Genomic DNA, 24,535 nt, shown 5'->3' with positions numbered 1-24,535 from the left:
CTTACCCATCATCCCTGTCTTTGCTGGCCTTTATGATTCTCCTTCTTCCACCCCCCCCTCCCTCCCCCAACCAACCCCTCAGATGTAATTAATCATTTCATATCACCTTATAACCTGCCCCTTCCTATCTACTCCACCCAAATGTTGCAAGAACTTTCCAGTCCTTTGATCCTGGCCTCTTCTGAATCCTGTTCCCACCTTAATGTCCCCACACTTTCTCTACCCCATCGTAGGTGCTATACCTTCAGGCACCTCAGCCACAAACTCTGGAATTCTGTTTCTACACTCCTCTGCGTCTCCATCTCTTTTTTTTTACGACCTTCCTTAGTCACTGCTTTGACCAAGTGATATATTTTTCTCTGGAAAGACTTGTTAGTAGTGCAGTCATTTTTATATATTGCAAAAGAAAACATGCTCTTTTTACACCAATAGAAATCTAAAGGTCTGATGAGCAAATAGAATCCTTCCCCAGGTCCTACAGTATTTAACTAGACTGTTTTAGGAAGAATTATTGGTCATTTGAAGATGACAAGTTTGACCTTTTGCCTGTCCATCCAAACAAATCTGTAGGGAAAATGGAAGAGACATTTCCCCTGCTTTCTCCCACAACCTTCCACTTTTATCTCCACATCATGCAGATCTTTTAGGTGCTATAGTAATGTCAAGCCAGCAAAGATGAAAATGATCAGTAATTATGCAATGCAGTTCACTTTGCATAATTTATAAAATCAATTGTTGTTTAACGAGATTATTATAGTCTAAAGTTGATATTTCAGTCCTTTGGTTTGGTGCAACAACATTGGCAATGAAATGCAAGTTCTTTATTGATTTAACCTGCATACTCTTTGTAATAAGATATTTCATTTTCCCTCTAGTACTCTGAGTTCAAGACATTCCATAAGTCCAGTAGTCTTCACACGTAGTAAGAGTTCACCTCATGACGAGATGCGTCCAACTCCTTCGCCACAGCCTTCACTCCACTCTTCCTCAGCATCTGGACCCAGGACGTTTTACCCCCGTCAAGGAGCTACCAGCAAATACCTTATAGGCTGGAAAAAGCCAGAAGGGACTACCATTAACTCTGTTGGATTTGTGGATACAAGAAAGTAAGGTTCTAAGTCTTCCGCTCACTCCCTGAAGTGTTCATTTCTTTCTCTTAACCCATAGTGTGTAAACTTTGTATAAAGCACAAACCTAACAGATATTGGAATCCCTCTCCCCATCCTTACCCTAGCACATTAGAGCAGGTAATGTCATCTACCTCTCTTCTGCTAATCTCCTGAAAAAAAAATTCTGGTATTGACAAAGGGCATGGTTGATTCAACTGAGCGCATATGAACATTCAGTTAGGGTCAAACTTAAAGGCCGGAACTCTATCACCTCTCCACCCAGAATTGGAGTGGGCGAGGATCCGACAACAGAAACCTCCGTTGACCTCGGGCGGGAATTTCCAGTCTCGCCCAAGCAAGGCTGTAAAATCCCGCCCTATGATTCAGTAAATCTTGTGGTATAATTTCAACCATGCATGCCTGAAAATGGAGCTCTGTGTATTGTGTACTTAAAAGTATTTTGCACCAATAGTTTGAAACTAATCATAGGATCCAACTTTCGAGAGAAAGGGTTAGTGTTTTTAATCACGGTTTATTTCAATTGTTGGTCACTTTCTATGAAGACTTTGCTGGTGTATTTTCCCCTTTGCAGTCTTGCATATTTTTCATGGTAATCTTGAAGTAGTGCTTTGTTTTTTTGTCGGTCCTAGTGTCTTGAGATGCATCTTGTTTAGTTTACCTTAACCGAAGGGATTCATGATGGAAGCTTTCTTGCAACAAGGTAAAATTAGGTAGACAATTGAGTACCTGCTGTAGACAGGCACACACTTTTTTTTTTTGAATGCTACCGGGGTGAAAATTAAGGATAAAGATGCTTGCTCCTTGCACTTTCTTTCTGCTTTAGGTTTCCCTCTGTGTTGTCACAGTGATACAGTGAAATCCAACCCAAAGTCCAAAGCTGCCTTTTATACAGATTAACAGAATTTCTGCTCTGTGCGGTGCCTGCACCTGCGTTGTTTTTCTTGGCAATATTAGGAGGTTGCACTGCCACATACCAGACAGCTTCGAGACAGCCTTTTCATGTTAACAGTTGCCCTGATGGATGAGGAGTAGACAGGATTGCTGTACTTCAGTTGAGGTCTGGCAGAATCTGCCACCCTTTATTATTTTTAATGCAACACTCTTTCCAGTTAGATTGCAGTTTTATCACAGTACATAAATATTGCTGGTTTCAAGAATCTCCTTAGCATTCAGATTTTTTATTTTCTTGCTTTTTCTTCTTCAAAAAGGAAATTTCCTACAACCTTTTACCTCTGGTGGAATGTCAGGTAGTTGAATGCTTTCTTTCAAGAGATTGTATATTCTCAATTCTTGCAAGTTTTTGTGGTGCCAGAAAGTGTTTGCTGGTCTTTGAGACATTTGTGTGATTATACTTGATGTGTTGGTTGTACTGTAACCAATTTGATGCATGGGCTTTTATGGTGTGAATTGTTAATGGTGTGAATTGTTAATGGCATGAAGGCATTTGACTTGACGGCTGGGAGCTACTCAAAATTGGTGTAAATAAGGGTGCCTTGGAAACCATCAACATCTAACTAGCTAGCTACACTCAACTCAAAAGTATTCTGCCATTTTTTTATTGCCATGTTTCTTTCTCTCACTCACACACACACACACACACCACATGTGCCATCTCCATATCTTTCTTTATATGCCTAATGGTGTCCCTTGCAATGGATGCAGCCATGCATCCACAAATATCATGGTAAAATATATCTCTTTTTAAGAGCTGGTGATAATGTTTAAAGTTTATTTATTAGTGTCACAAGTAGGCTTACATTAACACTGCAATGAAGTTACTGTGATGGGTAATTGATTTTAAAAACAAGGGCTTGTTTTAATATTCAGAAGCAAACAGATTAGGCAAGTGTCAATTCAATAGTGTTCCCAAAATGAGCCATGATTTCCTCATGCCTCAACCTGCCTTCCCTCCAAAAGCTGCTGACTGGCTCTCCAATGCATGTCTATCAATTGATACTGGAGTTCAAACCTGGGTCTCCTGGTCATATTTAAAGCACTACAGCATTGCTGCAACTGAATGTTATAATCAGTCTTTTCAATATTAATTAATGGGCGTTTGGTCACTTTTACTATTATATCATGGAGCATCAGAGCATTCTGCAATCATCCAACTCCTTTTGGCTTCAGTAGAGGATAGCGTTCTTGCCAAAGTATTGGCCCACTATTGTGTGGATATGATGGAACTCAGTAAAGACCAAGTTACAGAAGTTGGAGCTGGATCCACCTGGCAACATTACAAATCTGACAAACACTTAACATCACGGGGTGGGTTTTATGATCCATAATGAACGAGCGTTATGCAGAGATATGCATAATTATTGAAGCTAATAGACACAATCAGTTTCAAAAGAATGAAAGAGTCAATGCATTATCTATGACCAGTGATGATGTAAAAAGGAAGCAGTTCTATTTGGCCACTGTTTCTGAAATTTTACAAGTAGATAAATTGAAGTTTCCACAATAGGTTTATCGTGTGGCATTGTAAACAGCTGTGGGTTTATTTTGCTCAGCAAATGTCTCCAATAAAAATGCTCTATGCAACACACAACCTTTCACCAACTTGAGAGTTTTTGACGTCTTGATTGCAGCAAGAGAAATGGTTGCCCCTGTTATCACGTGCGTTCCTGAAACTGCATGCTATCTAGTAACAGTGCCCACAGCCAATCCCAAGCCTGCAGCCATGCCGTACATCATGCTGCCGGGCTTGAACATGAGTGAGAAAGAAGAGATGGGAATGGGAAGCCTCGGCGCACACAGATTATTCAAACTTCACTGTTCATACAAGTGCTGTACGTATATTTGTGGCTTGAGTTTGCTGCTCTTGGGTAATGGTGCTTTTGCCTTCCTTATCATGATGTGTAAATATCTAATCCACACTATCAGCATACTTCTAACCATTATTGTGCAACACGGTGGAGGAATGTGAAACATAATCTTAAAGCAAATACACCCTTCATATGTCGGGTTACTGTTGGAATCCCCCTTCTAGTAACTAGTGTGTCAGCCTAATTTATATACAATTATCTAAATACCTTATACACTTGCAAATCAGATTTAAGCTCTTAATTATTGTTTTTATTAATATTTTAATTGAAATTTTTTGACTTTAGCAACAGTCACCACTTTCAGGAATGGAGCAGTGAAAATTGGAAAACACATTATTATGTTTTGAGGGAGAAATTTGGCAATTTTCCGACCTTCTGTCTCCTTAACATTCTGGTAAAGTACTGAGAATGCTGCACTATCAGAGGTGTACTGTCTTTCAAATGAGACAGTAAACCAAGGCACACTCGTGGACGTAAAAGATCCCATGGCTTTATTATGGTGAATGGCATGAAAGTCATCCTTAATTTATGAGCAAGTGTTTATCCATCAATCAACATCACAAAAACAGGTCATCTAGTTATTACCAAATTGATATTTGAGGAGTTTTCTGTGTGCAAATTGGCTGCCGCATTCCCTGTATTAACCAGTGAATCCAGTTGAAAAGCACTTCATTGACTATAAAGATACAGTGGTAGAGAAAGGTGTTATATTGATGGAACATTATTTCTTGATTTTTCTTAACTTCAGTGCAACATTGCTATCAGCAAAGATTGCAACATATCAGCCCTATTAATTACATGAGCATGATATTTACACAATGCACAGCACTGTCAGGCATTTGCTTGCCCAAGTATTTTCAAAATGTGAGAAAGAGATTTAGCAACACTGCCTGAAACATGTTCCATCAAATCACTGTGTAGAAAGTGGTGATAGCAGGCACACATTCAGGTATGCAAACTTGCTGTATGCTGTCAGTGTGCAAGTATGTATGAATTTTGTGTGTTGGTAATTAACCACTTTAATTTTGAAATGAGTTCCATGCATAGTTTGTGTCTTTTAGTAGAGGAAAAGAAGGCCTCCTCCAGCAAGTAAGGGATCAGTTCATTTGTGTTATTTTAAAAAGGAAATTTTAATATACACTCCATTCATTCACCTTTATTCATTTCTCCCTTTAATATTTGAATGTCTGTAGGGATGCAGGTCAGGTATTTCATCCATTTGTAAAGGTTTGCACTTGGCGTTGACAGCTGATTGGGTTTTTATATATTTTATTGGAAACCTGCGTCACCTCCATTTATGAATATGCTGTAAGACTTGTGTTCCCACATTATGTGGTTAGATACCAGATTGTGTCTCACTTGCTGTGCTTTGCATGCCTAGTGGGAGGTGCAGGCTAGTAGATGATAGATGGCATTCCACAGAGAAGGAAAATCAAGATTGCTAGTCATGCTATATGAAACTAGTAAGTCATCGGTATTCGTTATTGGTGAGGAAGTGGCAAAGAGGAAACCTTGGAGGGATCTCTTGGATAGTGAACCTTTTGGGTATAAAAGCAAAACATGCTGAAAATGTTCAGCAGACCAGATAGCAGCTGTGGAGAGAAACAGAGTTAATGTTTCAGGCCAATGACCATTCATTAGCACAGAAGGAAGCTAGAATCTATCTAGAAGGTAGAATTCTGTCATCTTTGTGTTCTCATAGAAATCATAGAAACCCTACAGTGCAGAAGGAGGCCATTCGGCCCATCGAGGCTGCACCGACAACAATCCCACCCTATCCCCATAACCTCACATATTTACCCTGCTAATCCCCTGAAACTAGGGTCAATTTAGCATGGCCAATCAATCTAATCCACAAATCTTTGGACTGTGGGAGAAACCAGAGCACCCGGAGGACAGCAAGAATCCATGAACTGTGGAGGTGATATAGAAAGACTTGTGGTCGGTTCAAAAATCAGAAATCACTTAATGGCAGGTACAAAAGAAAAAATAAAAAAACCTCTGGATAACCATAGAATCTACAGTGCAGAAGGAGTCTATTCGGCCCATCAAGTCTGCACTGACGATCCCACCCAGACCCTATCCCCATAACCCCACATATTTACCCTGACACTAAGGGGCAATTTAGCATGACCTAACCCGCTCATCTTTGGAGTCTGCGAGGAATCCCACGCAGGCACAGGGAGATAGTGCAAACTCCACACAGTCACCCGAGGCCACAATTGAACCTGAGTCCCAAGTGCTGAGAGGCAGCAGTGCTAACCACTGTTCCACCGTGCAGCCCCTAATCAAAGTGGAGAATGTGGGCATTGATCCTCTTTCATGCTAAGCAAGCACTCTACCATTTAAACTAATTCCCCCAACTTGGTGTTGGCCTTTATATGAAGAGTTCTGTTACAATGAAACTCTGGTTAGACACCACTTAAAGTACTTGGTTCACTTCTGACACCATGCTTCAGGAAGAATAAATTGGCAAGAGAGCAACATAGATTCACCAGAAAGAAACCAAAGCTAAAAGGGTAAAATTCTAAGCAAAGATTGCATACACTGGTTGTGTATTACCTCGGGTAAAGAAGATTAAGGATAACAATTGAACTGAAAATTAAAGATTTGATAGGATAGATAAAATAAAACTCTTTCTTCTGCTGAAAGAGTCCAAAACCAGGAGGCATAACTGTAAAAGTTGAAGCCAGGCCATTCAGGGGTGATGTTAAGAAACAGTTCTTCATGCAAAGGGTAGTAGAAATGTGGAACAAATAGTCGGGAATACTCCGTAGTCATTTAACAATGACAGCAGGACCCAATGCAGAAGTCACACCCCCCATTTTCTGACTGGTCCAATTTATGCTGGATGAGGAAAGGGGTGGAGCATGATTCGCACAGAAGGGAAAACTGAACTCAGAAGGCCGATCAGTTCTGAGTTCAAACAGACTCCATTTTGGCTGTCGAAGGGGCCTTGATCCACAGTATGGGAGTCAGAAATTTGATGCCATAGATGTAAATGCTCTTGAAAAGTGGATAGAATCTGTAACTGTCATGATCTGAAGTTTTTTAAATGCCCCACTTAAAAAATAAACAGGCTCCAGCTGTCAGCAAAATCTTTTTTTAAATGTTCTGCTTTTATTGACGGGCATAGGAAAGAAACACCCGATCGTGCAGTTTCAATGGAACCTTTCGTTGACATTTCCCCCAAGTCCAAAGATGTGCGGGTTAGGTTGATTGGCCAGGTTAAAAATTGCCCCTTAGAGTCCTGAGATGCGTAGGTTAGAGGGATTAGCGGGTAAATATGTGAGGGTAGGACCTGGGTGGGATTGTGGTCGGTGCAGACTCGATGGGCCGAATGGCCTCCTTCTGCACTGTAGGGTTTCTATGATTATGTCATTATGAATGCTTGGCTGAGTTTTAGAAGCTGAATTTATCTCAGCAGGGCATTCTGAGTTCACTATGATTGACAATTGTAAAGAGCCCATTAAAGGATTAGTTGTCTTAGATGTAGGGTCTGAATGGGAGTTTGTTTTCATAAGGGATCAACCACCTAAGATTTAAAAGCTTTGGATGAGTTCTATGAATGGAAATGTTTTCACTATCAAATATGTCGGAGCAAGAGCTGTTTCAGATTGTGAGGTGATTTTTTCATTGCCACATAGCTCATGAGATCTTCCCATGGTGGATACTGGGTGAGTGACTATATAGATGGCATGAAGGCAATGAGGGGCCAAGGTGGTAGATAAGGTTGAGGGGTTGGCATGGGTGAGAGCTAGAGGGCCTAACACTTTATAAAACAACTGGGACCAAGTCCCAGAAAACAGAAGTGTGCCTTCTAACCAGCCCACCTTGCCACTTGGCCCACCCCCTGGCCATCTATGCTCAGCTTCTGGGGTCAGTGACTTGAACTCTCCACATCGATAGCCAAAATCTGACCCAAACACTCTTTCACTCTTTCCACCACTCTGTTCCTGCTGGAAGGCTATTGGTGTATCTTTACCATGTGTAGGCATCATGAGGAAAGAAGATAATCACTTTGGGAAAAAGTGCAAAAGAAAGTTAGTGATTTACCTGACAAGTTATTGAAATAGGGAATTGTGTGGCCTTGGGATTTGGCGTCTATACTAAACCCCAGAGTAAGAACATTCTTGTTGAGGAACAACCTTATTGGCAAGAAGGACAATCACTAATTTAGAATTCAAATGAACAAGATTTATTAAACAGCGAAGATTAGTAATTAACATTCCACTAGTCGGCAGGGCACAATACACCAATTCAACAAGTCATTCCGTGGATCCCAAGACTTCTGAGATTTTCTCCTCTTTTTGGTTCCTTGAACCTCGTTTCTTGACTCATGACGTCCTTAGAGATTTTAACTTGGCTAATTTAATTCTGACATACCTACACACCCAAGTCTTCCATCTCCAGTTTCCGAGGCCACCTTAACTGCTGAAGCCGCATATTTCACAGCAATCTCCAACCTGTGAGAATTACTTTGGTCACTTTCTCCACTGGGAGAGGCAAGGATTAATTGTGGATAGTCAGCATGGTTTTGTCAGAGAGAGATTGTGTCCCATAAATTTGATTGAATTTTTTGAGGAGGTAACTGGCGTGTAGAGGAGGGCAGTGCAGCTGATGAAGTCTATGCAGACTTCAGTGAGGCTTTTGACAAGGTCCTGCATTGGAGACTCGTCAAGAAGGTAAGAGCCCAAGGGATCCAGAGCAAATTGGATCCAAAATTGGCTTGGTGACAAGATGGTCGAAGGTTGTTTTTGTGACTCAAGCCTGTGTTCGTTTGTGTACCGAAAGGATTGGTGCTAGGTCCCTTGCTGCTTGTAGTGTATGTTAATGATCTAAATGTGAAAGAAGTCTGATCAATAAGTTTTGCAGATCATACAAAAATTGGTAGTGTGGTAAATAGCGAGGCAGAAAGCCTTAGATTACAGAGTGATATAGACAGGCTGGTCAGCTGGGCAGAATAGTGGCAAATGGAATTTAACCCTGAAAAGTGTAAGGTGATGCATTTTGGGAAGACTAACAAGGCAAAAATACACAATGAACAATAGGGGGGGCTAGCAAGTACAGAAGACAAGAGCATTCTTTGGGTGCATGTCCATAGATCCCTGAAGGCAGCAGGATGGATAGACAAGGTGGTTAAGAAGGCATATGGAATACTTGCATTTATTAGCCAAGGCATAGAATATAAGAGCAGATAGCTTATGATGGAATTGTATAAAACGCTCGTTAGGCCACAGCTGGAGTACTGTGTACAGTTCTGGTCGCCACACTATAGGAAGGATGTGATTGCACTGGAGAGGGTGCAGAGGAGATTCACCAGGATGTTGCCTGGGGATGTTTTTGCTATGAAGAGAGGTTGGTTAGCCTGGGGTTGTTTTCCTTAGAGCAGAGAAGGCTGAGAGGGGATATGTTGAAGGTGTATAAAATCACGAGGGACATAGAAAGGGCAGATAAGAATGAACTTCCCCTTCATAGAGGGGTCAATAGCCAGGGGGTATAGATTTAATGTAAGGGGTGGGAGATTTAGAGGGGATTTGAGGAAAAGCATTTTCACTCAGAGGATGGTGTTACTCTGTAACTCACTGCATGAATGGGTGCTAGAGGTGGGAACCCTCGCAACATTTAAGAAGCATTTAGATGAGCACTTGGTCCGTGGTCTTGTATATTGTGGCATTTCAAGTTCTGGAATATGGGATTAGAATAGATAGGTACTTGATGTACAAAGGGCCTCTCTTTGTGCTGTAAAACTCTATGACTCTGTGAATGCTATCCTCTGACAAAGTGAAAGATGATAGTGATCTATTTTTACACCCTTTTAGCAGGTAGTTTTGAAACATTTAGCCTAAGTATATGCACCTGCGTCAACCCAAGTAACTGCTAACTATAATGTGTGTATCCAGACAGGAGACCCTGGAACACCTAGTTTCAGATCACCTCCATTGAAGCAATCAGCTTCACTGCCCTGGCCTCCCTTCTAACTGCTAACTATAACTTATATTTTTTGACGGATCCTGGAACACCAGTTGGTTTGACCACCTGGCTGACCATGACTTCAGGTTTTCCTTAAAGCCCCATTACAGTACTTAGAGATGGTAACTTTTTAAAACTTCTTAACATATCCAAAAATTTATGAATAATCCCAATAATACATACAAATTAAGATTTTTCTTCACAGTATTGTTTGACAACTTTGAAACTGAAGTCTGACAGTAGGAATCTAATGTTGATTAAAATTACCTTCGATGTTTGGGTGGAGGTGACACAATGTTGATATTAAAGTACCTATATTTAAGACTTTAAAAGCTGACTGGAGTAATGAGATAAGGATTTTAAAATTCAAATCTGAAATAAATCAGTAAAACTTTAGATGCTGACCAAACTATTGTGCGTTTCTGGAACTTTTATTTTTAAACACTTGACCACTTCAACCCAATTAAATCCCATTCAAACACGTGAACAGGTTAGGCAGCTTTAGATGTGTATTGCCTATTATTCATGATTGAGGTCATTGCAGGTTTTCTAACATGGTCAGTAGACACACAGCCATGTTTAAGAGTCTGTGAAATAGACGACTACAATATTTCACACACACTGCCTTGCCTGCCCAACACATTGTGGATTGCCTTGCCCATTGCCACCTCAGTAGCACTTTCTGATTCATTCTTGTTTCAGTTCATGTGCTGCAGAAACTCTCATCCATTTGTTAATTTGAGACTTGACTGTTACAATGCACAGATGTTCCACTTCCCAAAATATCCCTTCGGTAAACATGAGGTCATCTAATTCCCTGCTGTCCATGTTCTTTCTTGCACCCTCTTCACGCATCACCCCAAAATTGAGAAAGTGGTCCTGTCCAATGGTTACTTTGTACTCTGTTACCCATGAGGACAAGGAGTGAGGCTTGCAAGGAGGACGGCCACAATACAAACCAAGGCACTGTGTCTTAAAAGGTTGTTTAAGACGAGAATGAGCAGAATCAAAATGTGGCAATAACAGCGGTCTCTGTAATTTAGGGGGATAATTAGCATCCTCTGCAGCCAAGAATGAGAACCTCAAAGGGTGTGGTGCCGAGATAAGGATATCTCTTGGTGGTTGTCAATGAACTTGGAAAAGTGATGGGGAATCCAGTTGTTGTGGTGTATGTTGGAACAAGTTAGTTGAAATGTCTACGCAGCGATGCACAGTGTCCTTAAATAAACAGGAAAGCTGGAGGTGCTCCCCTACCGTGGGGCGGCACGGTAGCACAGTGGTTAGCACTGCTGCTTCACAGCTCCAGGGTCCCAGGTTCGATTCCCGGCTCGGGTCACTGTCTGTGTGGAGTTTGCACATTCTCCTCGTGTCTGCGTGGGTTTCCTCCGGGTGCTCCGGTTTCCTCCCACAGTCCAAAGATGTGCGGGTTAGGTTGATTGGCCAGGTTAAAAATTGCCCCTTAGAGTCCTGGGATGCGTAGGTTAGAGGGATTAGCGGGTAAATGTGTGGGGGTAGGGCCTGGGTGGGATTGTGGTCGGTGCAGACTCGATGGGCCGAATGGCCTCCTTCTGCACTGTAGGGTTTCTATGATTTCTATGATTTCTATGATTTCTACCCTTGCTATTGACCCCTCCCTTCCTCCCCTGCCCTGCAATCCCCATTCTGCCCATACTCGCCTTTGGCCTTGGGTCCCTCGTTCGTCCTGGGAATTTGATGGGTGTATTGCCAGCACCTGCTGCCGGTGGCACTCCCCTTCACTGCCAGCTCTCCGAGGACAGGATTTCCACATGGGGTCCTCAGTCCCGACAGTAGGCACTCAACATGGCAGACTTTTCCCCAGTGGAGGTGATGTGGAACTCTCACCAGCTGGTGGGTATGACCCTCATTGTCTGTATTAAATTCCACCTATAGAATAATAATCATGGGGTATTTCAACAACCCTAATAACTGGAAATAAGAGTTGGGTAAAAGGGATAATAAAATGGAGTAGCTACAACATGTACAGGACTCCTTTCTAACCTAATATGTAAAAAACCTAGTGAGGGAATTTTCACTAATGGATCAAGTAATGTAGTGAACCAGAGCAGATAAGAGAAGCAAATGACAGGATACATCGAGGCAATAGTGGCCATAATATAACATTCTTTAAGATGATAACAGAGAAGGACATAGTATAATGAAAACTAGATTCAGAGATTAGAGAAAAGCTGATTTTCAGAAGCTGATAAAGAAACATAAAATGGGCAACAATATTGGCAAATCTCGGTGCCGAACAGTGTTTAAAAAGGTGTTCAACAGAATGCAGGAAAATCTGTGTTCCACTAAAACAGAAAAATTAGCAAGACAATAATGAGACTCCATGGATGAATAAAGAAATAAGGGAACAACTGGGAGTTAGAAAAGTAACATACATTCAGTACATAGATAGCCGAGGAGTGCAAGATAAGAGAGAATACAAAATGGTTAGAAGTGAAGTCAAAATAACAATTACGAATACAAAGATAAACTATGACATAAAGGAACATAAAACATTTAGGACCATTAAGCAATTGAAGGGAATAATAGAAAAATGGCAGAAATATTAAATTTAATGGGGAGACAGAACAGACAGACATGAACATTGATTGATGAGATGAGTGGTGGGCGGCACTGTGGCACAGTGGTTAGCACTGCTGCCTCACAGCACCAGGGACCTGGATTCGATTCCTGGCTTGGGTTACTGCATGTGTGGAATCTGCACGTTCTCCCTGTGGCTACGTGGGTTTCCTCCGGGTGCTCCAGTTTCCTCTTGCAGTCTGAAAGGCGTGCTGGTTAAGTGCATTGACCCAAACAGGCGTCAGTGTGGCAACTAGGGGAATTTCACAGTAACTTCATTGCAGTGTTAATGTAAGCCTTACTTGTGACTAATAAATAAACTTCAAACTTTTAGTGAGATTTGCATTAAAATTTAAATAAAGGGAAGGATGTATTGAATAAACAAAATCTGAGAGGTTAAACCTCCTGGTCCAGATGGATTGCATCCCTGTATTTTGAAGGAACCTGGGAAAGAGATAACAGAGACATTACTCCACATATTTAATTATTCATTATAAAAACGTTCAGTGCCAGCAGACTGGTGGATAGCTAATGTAACTCCTATATTTAAGAAGGGGGACAGGACATGTCCAGGTTATTAAATAGTAGTCAGTTTAACATCAGTGTAGGAAAAACACATCTAGAAACGAGAACTAGATTAATGAATTTTCAGCGTGGAATTCAAATTGGCACATCTTATTTGACCAATCTTATTCATTTTTTTTTAAGGATGTAACAGAGTAGATAATGCAATAGATATGGCTTATCTAGATTTTCAAAGGCCTTTGATGTGGCACCCCATAATAGACTAATGAATAAGGTCAGAAAATGTGGAGTTAAGGGACAATTAGCAGAATGGATTGCTGGCTAGTTTCAAGACAAAACAGAGACACTGAAGTAAAAGAGTGGCAGAAAATGGTGTTCCACAAAGATTTGTGATGGGACCAGCGCTGTTCACAATATACGTGAACAATTTGGACTTGGGACTCAAAAACATTTTTGAGGTGATATCAGATTGGGGTGAATGGTCATACTGAGGAGAACTGTAACAGATAACAGGAGACTTCAATAGAGTTGATCAGTGAAGTTCAACATGGGTAAATGTGAGGCAGGGAGGTTACTAATTACTTTGGAAGGTGTGAACCTCGGTGCAGTAAATGAACAAAGTTATCCATGAGAAGAAAAATATCAATCACTAAAAAATTAACAAGGCTATAAAAAAGCAAACGAGCACTAAGCTTTATTTCTGGAGGGACAGAAGTGAAAAGTAGGGAAATTCTGCTAAACCTGTATTGAGTCTTAGTTAGACCACACTTGGAGTGTTGCGTGCAATACTGGTTATAAAAAGGATATACGTATCAGGAAAGGATTGACAGGCTGGCTGTCTTCTCTCGAATTTTAAAAAATTATGCAAGATTTTGATCAGCGTGGATACAGAGAGAATTATTCTTCTTGTGGGCAAGAGCGTAACTAGGTGGTGGCAATCCAGGATAGTCGCCAAGTAATCCAGTGAGGTAGTCGGAAGAAATTTCTTCACTCAATGGGAAGATGTGGAACTCGCTACCACAGTGAATTGTTGAAGCGAATAGTGTGAGATGCATTTCAGGAAAAGCTAGACAAGCGTTTGAAGGGAATAGAGTTACGATGGTAGATTTAAATGAGCACAGAATGGGCAGAAGCTCAAGTGGAGCATAAACACCAGCATGGATAGGCTAGGCTGAAGAGTTGTTTCTGTACCATTATCCTATGTAATCCTGTGCTTGCAGACCTACACGAGTTCCTGTTAAGCAACACCTTAATTTTAAAGTTCTCATCCTTGTTTTGAAATCCTCCTGTGGCCTTGCCCCTCACGAAGTTTGTCATCTTTCCAGCCCCACATTCCTCCAAGACATTTGCGTACCTGCGCTCCTCCAATTCCGCCCTCTTGTGCATTCCCAATTTTAATTGCTTCGCCATTGCTGACTGTCTTTTCAGCTGCTTTAGGCCCTAAGTCCTTGAATTCCCTCGTAAACATCTTTGTGTCTCCATGTCTCTTTCCTACTCCAGGATGCTTTTTAAAACTGCCTCTTTGACCAAAGTTTTGGCCATCCATCCTAATATCTCCTGATGTGATTTGGTGCCAGATTTGCTCCATAAGACATTTTTGAACTGCCTTGGATATTTTATTATGTTTAAAGCATTGTATAAATATAATTTGTCTTTGTTAACTCTTTATAAGGGCACATACCCTATTGATTCAATTCCATTTCCTCTACTGATCTTTAGCAACTGCAACCATGTAACTTACCAGTGCGCAGACCATTGTTAAATTTTCCAATCCTTACCAATCCTCATTCATCTTGCATCTGATGTTGAATGGAAGAATTCCAGCTCTCACTTTAACCCTGTCTGGCTCATCAGCGTCCCCGGAGTTCTGTGAAGCTGGCTAGTTTGAGAGCTCACCCTGAACAAGGAATGCCACAACTGTTTAGATATATTCCTAGTGGGTTGATCATCTGATACTTGAACATGTGACACTAACCTGCTGCTCTACCATATAAAGGTTGTTTCCTCTGTAATTGCATACCTTAAGTGCCTTGAGCTGATTATTAAAAAGAATTACACACAGTCAGAGATGAAAAGGTTATTGGGAAATTCCCCAAGTGCCAGGTGAATGGTTCTTTAATCTCTCTTCCTCCCATCTCCCCCAGTCCCCGCCTCTCCAGTCTCTCAGCTACCAACTCCAAGAGTTAGATTCTCTAATCAACCAGCCCCTAATGTTAGGCTCCCTAATTCCACTCCCCCACTCATCCAAACCAGTCCTGAAAGCTAGGCCTTTTAATTTTGCACCTGCCACCCCCTCCTTGTGCTTCCAGCCCTGTGGCTTAGGCGCTCTCAACCCACCTTTCCAACCCCGTCGCCCAGACTAGCCCTGAGAGTTAGGTTCTCTAATTTCCACTTCTTGTTTCCCACAGCTTCAATAACAAAATAACAGGAGAAAAAGCACTTGTTTTCAAATGCTTCATCGACATGATGTCACCTGACAGTTTGACTCCAAAGATGTGTGGGTTAGGTTGATTGGCCATGATAAATTGCCCCTTAGTGTCAGGGGATTAGGAGGTTAAATATGTGGGGTTACGGGGACAGGGCCTGGGTAGGATTGTTGTCAGTGCAGGTTTGATGGGCCGAATGGCCTCCTACTGTACTGCAGGGATTCTATGACTGCAGCTTTAGGAAAAGAAGTTGAAAATCCAGCATGCATATAGCTACTCGATGGGAACTTTACTACTAATGGTGCTCAATTGTGCTTCAGTGCAGCTAATTGACTGGAGTAATCCTGCACCTCCTCAATGCACTGCAGGCACTTGCCTCAATAACTAGTCCAGTCTTGCCCTAGCCTTTGTATATACCCATGCAAACCGGTAATGCTTTTAGTCCTTCATACGAGGCTGCTGTGCTTGCACCATTAACCACTTTCACAATAGCTTCACATTACTTTCAGAGTCTGTAATAATCCAACTCTTCCTCATCCATCACCACATTATTGCCGACTCTGCCTGGCTGCATTAAATTCCAATTTTGCTGGATATCGAATCATAAAATAGTTACAACAGAGAACAAGGCCCAATTGTGTCTATGCCAACTCTTGTCAAGGGCAACTTGGCTAGTCCCACTTTCCTACCTTTTCTCTATGCCCCTGTAAATCTTTTCTCTTCAGGTAATTATCCAATTCCCTTTTGAAAGCCGCGATTGAACCTGCCACCACCACTGCCTCAGGCAGTGCTTTCCGGATCCTAACCACTCGCGCGTAAAATAGTTTTTCATGTCCCCTCTGGTTCTCGATCCCACGACCATCTGCCGCCCTTGCTCCATCCGTGTGCACTGAATCAAACCTGCGAAGGGCTGGCCTCCACACCCACACGTCAAAGCTCTGCATCCTCTCATTGGTGCACTGATACCCATCATCGACTTACTTCCCTGTCTCCTCCCAGGTTGTACACAGTAGTGCCTGGGAGGTCAATCCTCAAACCAGGAGAATCCTGGACAATCTGGAAGCCTGGATGTATTAAAACAGTTGCCTGCAGGTTAAACACTCGAGTGATGATTAGGAACACATTTCATGAAGCAGTATATATGAACTGCACATACCCACTTCCACTGAAGGTGCTGAATGGCATATGATGGCAGGTTTCTGTGAGACTTCTTACGGTTTCTGGATAGTCAGGGACCGGGAGAAAAGGAACACAGTTTTTCTGATTCGGCACTGGAGATTCTCTTGGTGCACATGCAGAGGAAGGAGGGAGGGAGAGACACGATCTTGCCCTGCGCTCTGCAGCACGTGTTGCTCTAGCCAGCCTTAGTCTTCCTGTTCCAGATGGAGGAGAACCCCTAACAAGAGGCCCAAGACAAGCACACCCGCCTTTCTCTTGGTGGCTTATATAAAGTGGCCAATCAGATAGAATAGCGTAGCACTTATTCTTTTAAGGTGGTGTTCTCAAGAGAATTTCCAGCATGAATGTTGGCAGTGTTCCAAAATGTTTCCCCATTTGTTTTGAAATTCATCTTTAAATCTCCAGCAACCCATGAATGGTGGAAGCGTGATGTACCTTCCAGTGCTACTCCATTCCCAGCAACAACTCCATTTCACCCAGTTTTGTTAAGAGAGAGTTGGACAGCTGCCATCTACTAAAATGCTGTGCAGTCTCTTCAATGAATGCCAACAAACATGACAATCCTCTCTTTGGTTATTAAGAATGTGTGCCCAAACTACTTTAACCAAGATGGTATTTTGTGCTTATCTTCCATTACTGCTCTCAACCCCAAATTGGTCACTCTCTTTAGCTGGAGAAATAAGTCCCAATGAACATGAACCAAATACATTCCAGTAATTTTATTTTTGTTTGTATGTGCCTGCATTAAACATAGTAAGTTACACATTTAGCCCTTTATTTTACAATAGATTGCAGTTGATCATTTATTCTTTTTACTAGGCGTCACCACAGCGACGTTTGCGAAATCACACAGACGAAGTTGCGAGGTTCAGTTCGAGACTTGAGGTCTCCTAAGAGGTCATCAAAGTCAACAATTGAAGAAGACTTGAAAAAGCTAATTAACCTTGATAGTCCTCCCCCAGACATTGGAAAAGATGGGAAGGTATGCAAATTCTGAATGATGCTGTTTGTGTGGATGGCGGACCTGATTAAAATTTCTCAGACATGGTCATGGCCACACTTCTTTTGTTAATAATCTTTTCCTCATTCAAAATACTCTGGCTTGCTACCAATTTCAAATTTCTCTTGTCATTAATTTGGAAGAGTCATTAACTTCATTATCAAGCATTGTGTCAACTTAAAATCTCCAAACCTTGTTAGAACACTATTGACCTGAGAATGCAAGTTTCCCCTTGAAAAGGAAAGGCGATAAAGTATATGGTACAAGAAATCAGACCAGGTCCTTCCATTTGATGGGACAGAAACTAACTTTGAAGTTTTGCTTTTGCAGCTAGGTTTTACAAAGTTGTTTCTTGTTCCATGTGTAACGCCATCTGGTGACTTTAAGGCTTGCTGGAAAGGCTTCCTGTATAGCAATCTCCTGTCTCGTGCACAAATGCAGTGTCTGGTAATCGCTTCCAGCATTTCCTAGGAGCTTGTAAAGTAGGTTTTCGACAATGGTATGACAATCCTCACGTCTGTGTTGACCTTTCTCTCTGAAAGGCTACGTGGGGTGATGTCTGCTTTTGCAGTGTTCCCATCTAGTTTGTTGTATTCAACTCTCAAGGGGAAGGAAGCACAAGCGTTTTTGCCAAAAGCATAGAACACAATGCACACAGGCACCTTGACTGATTGAACCAATTCATGTTCGTTGCAGTAAGGAACAAGTATTCATAAGAAAATTGGTGATTTTCTTTTTCCCAGTGAAAGATGTCTGCTGTTTTATTTTCTCTACTTTCCTCATCCTGTGTCAGCATGAAGCGCACTCAGATTCAGTAAAGCACAGTGGATTGCAGGATAATGCTCCCATTTCTCTGCTTCAACGACATGCCTTCAATGCTTCAACTCAAGAGCAAGAGTTTGAATGTTTTCATCCCCCCCCCCCAGACCAGTTCTCTTCCACTAGCCTAAGTGAGCAAGATTGATGATTATTGCTCATTTAGGATTGGTTTGGTACTCTGAGCATGTTGCTATGAAGATCCCTGTTGAAGACAGTCCATTGCTGAAAATCTGTAGCCAACAAATTTTGATGTGCTCAGTCTGGTCTGATTTTCAAATCTGGCACTACAAGGTCAAAACACTGTGTGCTTAACTTGGTGAGCCTCATAGTCACCAATTTTTTTTTACCCCAAAAAAACATTATTTAATGTTTGTAGAAATTTAAATAGAATTGTTTCCATCATATTATTCTGTTAACGATGTATCTTTCCCTTTGTCTTCCCTTTGTACACAATGTATATGTGCAAGTATATCACATATTGGTACTTTGGATTCAATGACTTTGCATTCCTAGCCCCAGTTTAATGTATAGAGGTTAAACTAAATATTACAGTCAAGTTTCCTGTAAAGGCTTCATCACAGTTGACTCAGTAATGGGTTATAAGAAATAATTTGACTTTTTATATAGCACCTTGTGACATCCTCGGGGAAATGCCAGGGTGCTTTCCAAACAATTAATTACTATTGATGATGTAGTCACTGTTGGTATGTAGTCTGTGCAACAAGGTGCCACACAGTAAATAGGCAAATTTGGTAGGGTAGCTGAAAGAAGAATCCCCTCCCTGCTCTATTGCCAATGATGCAAATGATCTTTAATGTCCACCTAAACAGGCAGACCTGGCATCAGTTTTATTTGCATCTGGCTTCAGCAATGTATTAAATATTGACCGAGATATGTTTGTTTTTCTCTCTCTCTCGCATTCTTTGTCTTTTACTTTTTTGTATCTTTTACCTTTCTCTCTCTCTCACTTGCTTGTACTTTTTCCCTCTCTTTTGGTCACTCTCCCAAGCTCAAGCTCTCACTAGGTCTCATTCATTGTCGTTTTACTTTTTCCTCCTCTTACCTCTGGTTCATGCTCTCTAGATCTATCTTGCGCCCGGTCGCTCCCACATGCCCGGTCACTTGCACATGCTCAAATGAACATTTCTCTAAATCAGTAACTAGACTCCACAAAATACTTAATTGGAATGTCCTGAAGCCATGGAAGGACATCTATGGAACTGCAAAGTTTTTTTGCCTCTTATATCAATGTTTGTCTCCTCCTCTTTCTCTTGTCTTACATAAAAGTTATAGCACCACAAGAGGTTATTTCACCAGTCACGTGTGCCAGTTCATCAGCAGAATTTGTTTTACGTGAACAGGCTTGATTTGTTTAAAAAGTCCAGGAGTTACAGGCTATGAGGGAGTTTTCAGGTGTGGATGAGAGTAAGAAAGATAGAGAAACGAATACCGAGAAGGTGCATTAATAGAGCGAGTACTGAATTGTCATGTAATGGTTCCATTTAAGAATGGATCTGGGCCAAATAAGTTGAAATCAAAGATTGGTAGAAAAAACAATAGCTGAACAATGGGTTGTCTTCAAAAAAGAGTGTTCAGGCAGAGCACCCACAAAAGGGAAAGGCAAGATAAACAAATCCAGAGCTCCCTGGGTGATGATGAGATGGAGATTAAGGTGAAAAAGAAAAAGTGTGCTTATGACAGATGTCCAAGTGGATGATACCATGGGGAACCCGGCTGAATATAAAAGGTTCAGAAGGGAAGTGAAAAAGCAAATAAGAGAACCAAAGCAAGAGTATGAAAAGAGACTGGCAGCTTGCATAAAAGGGAATCCCAAAGTCTTTGATAGGTATATAAATAATAAAAGAGTGGTTAGAGGAGGAGTAAGGCCGATTAGCAACCAAAAAAGGGATTTAAGCATGGGGGTTGGGGGCATAAGTGAGGCATTAAATGAATGCTTTGCATCTGTCTTTATCAAGGAAGAAAATGCTACCCAGGTCACAGTGAAAGAAAGAAGTAATTAATATATTTTTACACTTGATAAGGAGGAGATAATGAATGGGCTGTCTGTATTTAAAGTAGATAAGGCACCAGGACCGGTTGAGATGCATCCAAGGATACTGCGGGAAATGAGAGTGGAGATTGTGGAGACACTGGTCATAATTTTCCAGTCTTCCTTAGACTCTGGGATGGTGCTGGAGGACTGGAGAATTGTAAATGTTACACTCTTGTTCACAAAAGGGTGTAAAGGCCAGTAACTGCAGGCTAGTCAGTTTAAATTTGATAGTGGGGAGACCTCTAGAAACAATAATTCAGGACAAAATGAATAGTCGTTTGGACGAATGTGGGTAGATTAAGGAAAACCAGCATGGAATTGTTATGGTAAAATTTTGTTTAGCTAACTTGTTGGAGTTATCTTGAAGTAACAGAGGGTTAATGTGGATAATGCTGTTGATGTGATGCACATGGGTTTCCAAAGGCATTTGATACAGTGCCACACAATGGACATGAGAGCAAAATTTTAGTTCTTGAAATAAATGGAACAGCAGCAACATAGATGCAAAATTAGATGAGTAATCGGAAACAGAGTAGCAGTAGTTAGTGGATGTTTTTGGACTAGGAGGATAGTTTGTGGTGGAGTTCCCCAGATGTTCACTGTTGAAACTTTGCTGTTCCCATTCTACATTAATAATGCAGACCTTGGTGTACAGGGCACAACTTCAAAATTTGCAGAAGGTACGGAAGCATTGTGAGCTGTGAGGAGGATGGTGTAAAATTTCTAAAGAACAAAGACAAGTTGGTGGAATGGGCAGACAAGTGGCAGATGAAGATCGATGCGGAGAAATATGAAAGGATTCATTTTAGTAGGAAGAACATAAAGTGACAAGATAAAATAAAGGGTGCAACACCCAAAGGAGTGCAAAAGGGGCGGGGGGGAGGAATCTGGGTCTACATGTGCACAAGTCATTGAAGATGGCAGGACAAAAGTGGAGAGAGTGGTTAATAAAGCTATCCTAGGCTCTGCTAATAGAGGCATAGAGTGCAAAAGCAAGGAAGTTATATTAAACTTGTATAAAACACTGGTTCAGCCTCAACTGGAATATTGTGTCGAGCTCTGGGTGCTACACTTTAGGAAAGATGTGAAGGCATTAGAGCGATTGCAGAAAGGATTCACAAGAATGGTTCTGTGGTTGAGACAATTCAGTTATAAAAATAGATTGGAGAAGTTGGGACTGTCTTCCTTGGAGAAGAGAAGGCTTGAGTGGAAATTTGATAGAGGTGTTCTGTGAGAGGCTGGACAGAATCAATAGGGAGAAACTGTTCCTCTCTTGAAAGGTTTGTGAACAAGAAGACACAGATTTAAGGTAATTGGCAAAAGAAGCAATGGCAACATGAGGAACAACTTTCAGCAGGTGGTTAAGGTCTGGACTTCACCACCAGAGCTTATGGTGGAGGCAAGTTTAGTCAAGGCATTCAAAAGCAAATTAGCTTGTTATCTGAAAAGGAAGAATGTGCAAGGTTATGGGGAGATGGTGGGGAAATCGCATCAAAAGAATCACTCATCCAGAGAACTAGTGCAGACATGATGGGCCAAATGGTCTCCTCCAGCGTAAATTCTAGCACTGACATGTTGCGAAGGAAATAGTGTGATACCAATATGCTTCTAAAAATGAAAACTTAACCCTTAAGAACAAGGGTTCCTACGCTCGATTTCCTAAGGGTGCAAAGTTTTTGCCCACTGGTGCATTTGACAATTAAGTTTCTGTTCCTTATCTCTGATCGAAAACAACTGCATTTTTTCCTGTTTCATGCAGCCTTCTCTCCCAGACACGCCAACCACAAGGAAAGCATTGCACCGGACCCTATCTGATGAGAGCATTTACAGTGGCCAGAGAGAGCCTTCATTCTCCAACACTCACGCGTCACTCCTGGATCAAGCCTTGCCCAATGATGTCCTCTTCTCCAGCACCCATCCCTCCCTGCACTACACACTGCCAGGCCGTAAGCATGGACAGTCGATAAAATCTCATCATGGTGGGTAGTGCTCACAGGAGCCTCCTCTGTTGTTTTGTCAGAGTACAGCGATCTCGTTCACTTGCTGCTTTCATTGCGTCTGAAGGGATTTCTATCCTGATTTTTTTTTTTGTCCTCTTCTCCCCTGGCATCTGATATGTTTTGAGGTGCAGTTCTGTTGGAGCCAGACATTCTCTAGTACCTCTCCAAGTATGGCTGCTGCTCCGATTTGAGCTTGGGCAGCACAAGTCTGGATACCATTCAACCACATGGGGCATCACCAACGATGCCCCCACCTGGGACATAGACATGCATGTACACTTTCCAACCAGGGTCTTTGGATTGTGGTCATAAGCAGGAACCCATTTACTATCCTGTCTCCCCAAAGTCAAGAGGCTCTTGGAGCCATTTGTAGCTCCTGTATTGCTGCCCTGGCTAAAAGACCAGGATTAGATCTAAGATTTACTGCTTAAACCTTTGTTGAAGGCCAGGAGTAGGAAGCAACCCAAGTTGCGTTTGAGGTGCAGACCATCTGCACCCCTTAGCCCTGGTCTGCCTTTTTCATTGAAATGAAGGACATATTCAGACTCTTGTTCCCTCAGCTGAGGTCTTATTTTATGTAGGGAAATTAAAGTCCACATTTTTAATTTTGGATGGATTTTCTTCCACGTTTTGATTGGTTACCAACTTATCTAGTTAAGCCTCCTGTAGTTTAACAAACACAAGATGGTTGCAGGGTCCAAGCCCATTTCTACTGCAGGATTGAGATTCATCTGTTCTTGGACAGGACAATTTAGAAGTGATTTCTGTGGGGGGGAAAAAATTGGGGAATTTTAAAATAAAATCAAAACTTTCAGTAAAATGATGGAGTGTGGAGAACATTCTTCTGTCTAGGGTTGGTCCAGTTCTCTTATTTCCATTTTAAATTAATTCATGGGTCTACTGGAGTTAATTTACCTGGTAACCCATGTTTGTTTCATATTTTCTTATCAGCAATTGAACTTTCTGCGTCTGATGGTTCCCTGTCTGATATTCATGAAAGAAGACGACAACACCTGCCAGATCCAGGCCTTATGCCCCTGCCAGACACTGCCATGGGCTTGGAATGGTCCAACCTTGTGGATGCTGCAAAGGCATTTGAAGGTCAGAATGTGTGTATATTTGTGACAGTCGAGTACTAATGCATGATTGTTATGATCCGAAGTCTTTTAAATCCTCTGCTTTTTAAACTTGAAATTTAAACCAATTTAATGGCGTTCTCGAAGAAATAACCTGTGCTGTGGATGAAGGGGAACTGGTGGATGTACTGAATTTAGATTTCCAAGAGGCATTTGATAAGGTGTCACATCAAAGGTTGTTACGGAAAACAAAAGCTTCTGATGGAGGTGGTAATATATTGGCATTGGTTACGGGGATAGGGCACTATCCGTTTAAGACTTATCTAGATAGCCATATGAACGGAGTGGGAATGGGAATGGAGGAATACAAAAGAATGGTCTAGTTTGGACCAGGGAGCGGCGCGGGCTTGGAGGGCCGAAGGGCCTGTTCCTGTGCTGTATTGTTCCTTGTTCTTTGTAAAGGTAGGCTATCCCCGTGTCACTGTGTGCTGGAAACTGAAAGCGTGCTAACCACACAAGCACAGCACACACAGACTCTTGAATGACATGGTTTCTATATCCATTTGCTTGAGGCTTAACCTTCACCTTCCATTTCATTAAAATCTGCTGGCTGCATTATTGGTCGTTATGCTGGTTATGCGTGCCATTTTCTGGACGGCAAGGTGGCACAGTGGTTAGCACTGCTGTCTCGCAGCACCAGGGACCGGGTTCAATTTCGGCCTGTGAGTGGAGTTTGCACATTCACCCCGTGTCTGCGTGGGTTTCCTCCGGGTGCTCCGGTTTCCCCCAATCCAAAGATGTGCAGGTTGGGTGGATCAGCCATGCTGAATTTCCCCTTAGTGTCCAAAAATATGTAAGTTAGGTGGATTCGCCATGGTAAATGTGCAGGGTGAACGGTGGGAAGCTTTTCCCCAGGTCGGTGGTGACGTTCACG

General features: G+C 41.8%; 1 protein-coding gene across 12 annotated transcripts in view; it reads left to right on the top strand.

The window, feature by feature from the left end:
* sipa1l1 (signal-induced proliferation-associated 1 like 1) overlaps positions 1-24,535 on the top strand; it is a 375,648-nt gene that overhangs the window by 329,398 nt on the left and 21,715 nt on the right. For 9 of the 12 annotated variants that reach the window (XM_078233424.1, XM_078233432.1, XM_078233431.1 and 6 more), the window contains 5 exons: positions 876-1,106; positions 2,339-2,377; positions 17,473-17,635; positions 22,285-22,504; positions 23,477-23,626. In XM_078233424.1, coding sequence (XP_078089550.1) covers positions 876-1,106; positions 2,339-2,377; positions 17,473-17,635; positions 22,285-22,504; positions 23,477-23,626 — 803 coding nt within the window. The remainder of the gene's footprint in view (positions 1-875; positions 1,107-2,338; positions 2,378-17,472; positions 17,636-22,284; positions 22,505-23,476; positions 23,627-24,535) is intronic. The other 3 variants (XM_078233434.1, XM_078233437.1, XM_078233435.1) reach the window with 3 other exon arrangements.

This window comes from Mustelus asterias, chromosome 18 (assembly GCF_964213995.1).
Source record: "Mustelus asterias chromosome 18, sMusAst1.hap1.1, whole genome shotgun sequence".
Classification (NCBI taxonomy): domain Eukaryota; kingdom Metazoa; phylum Chordata; class Chondrichthyes; order Carcharhiniformes; family Triakidae; genus Mustelus; species Mustelus asterias.
This window is presented reverse-complemented; position numbering and strand designations above follow the sequence as displayed.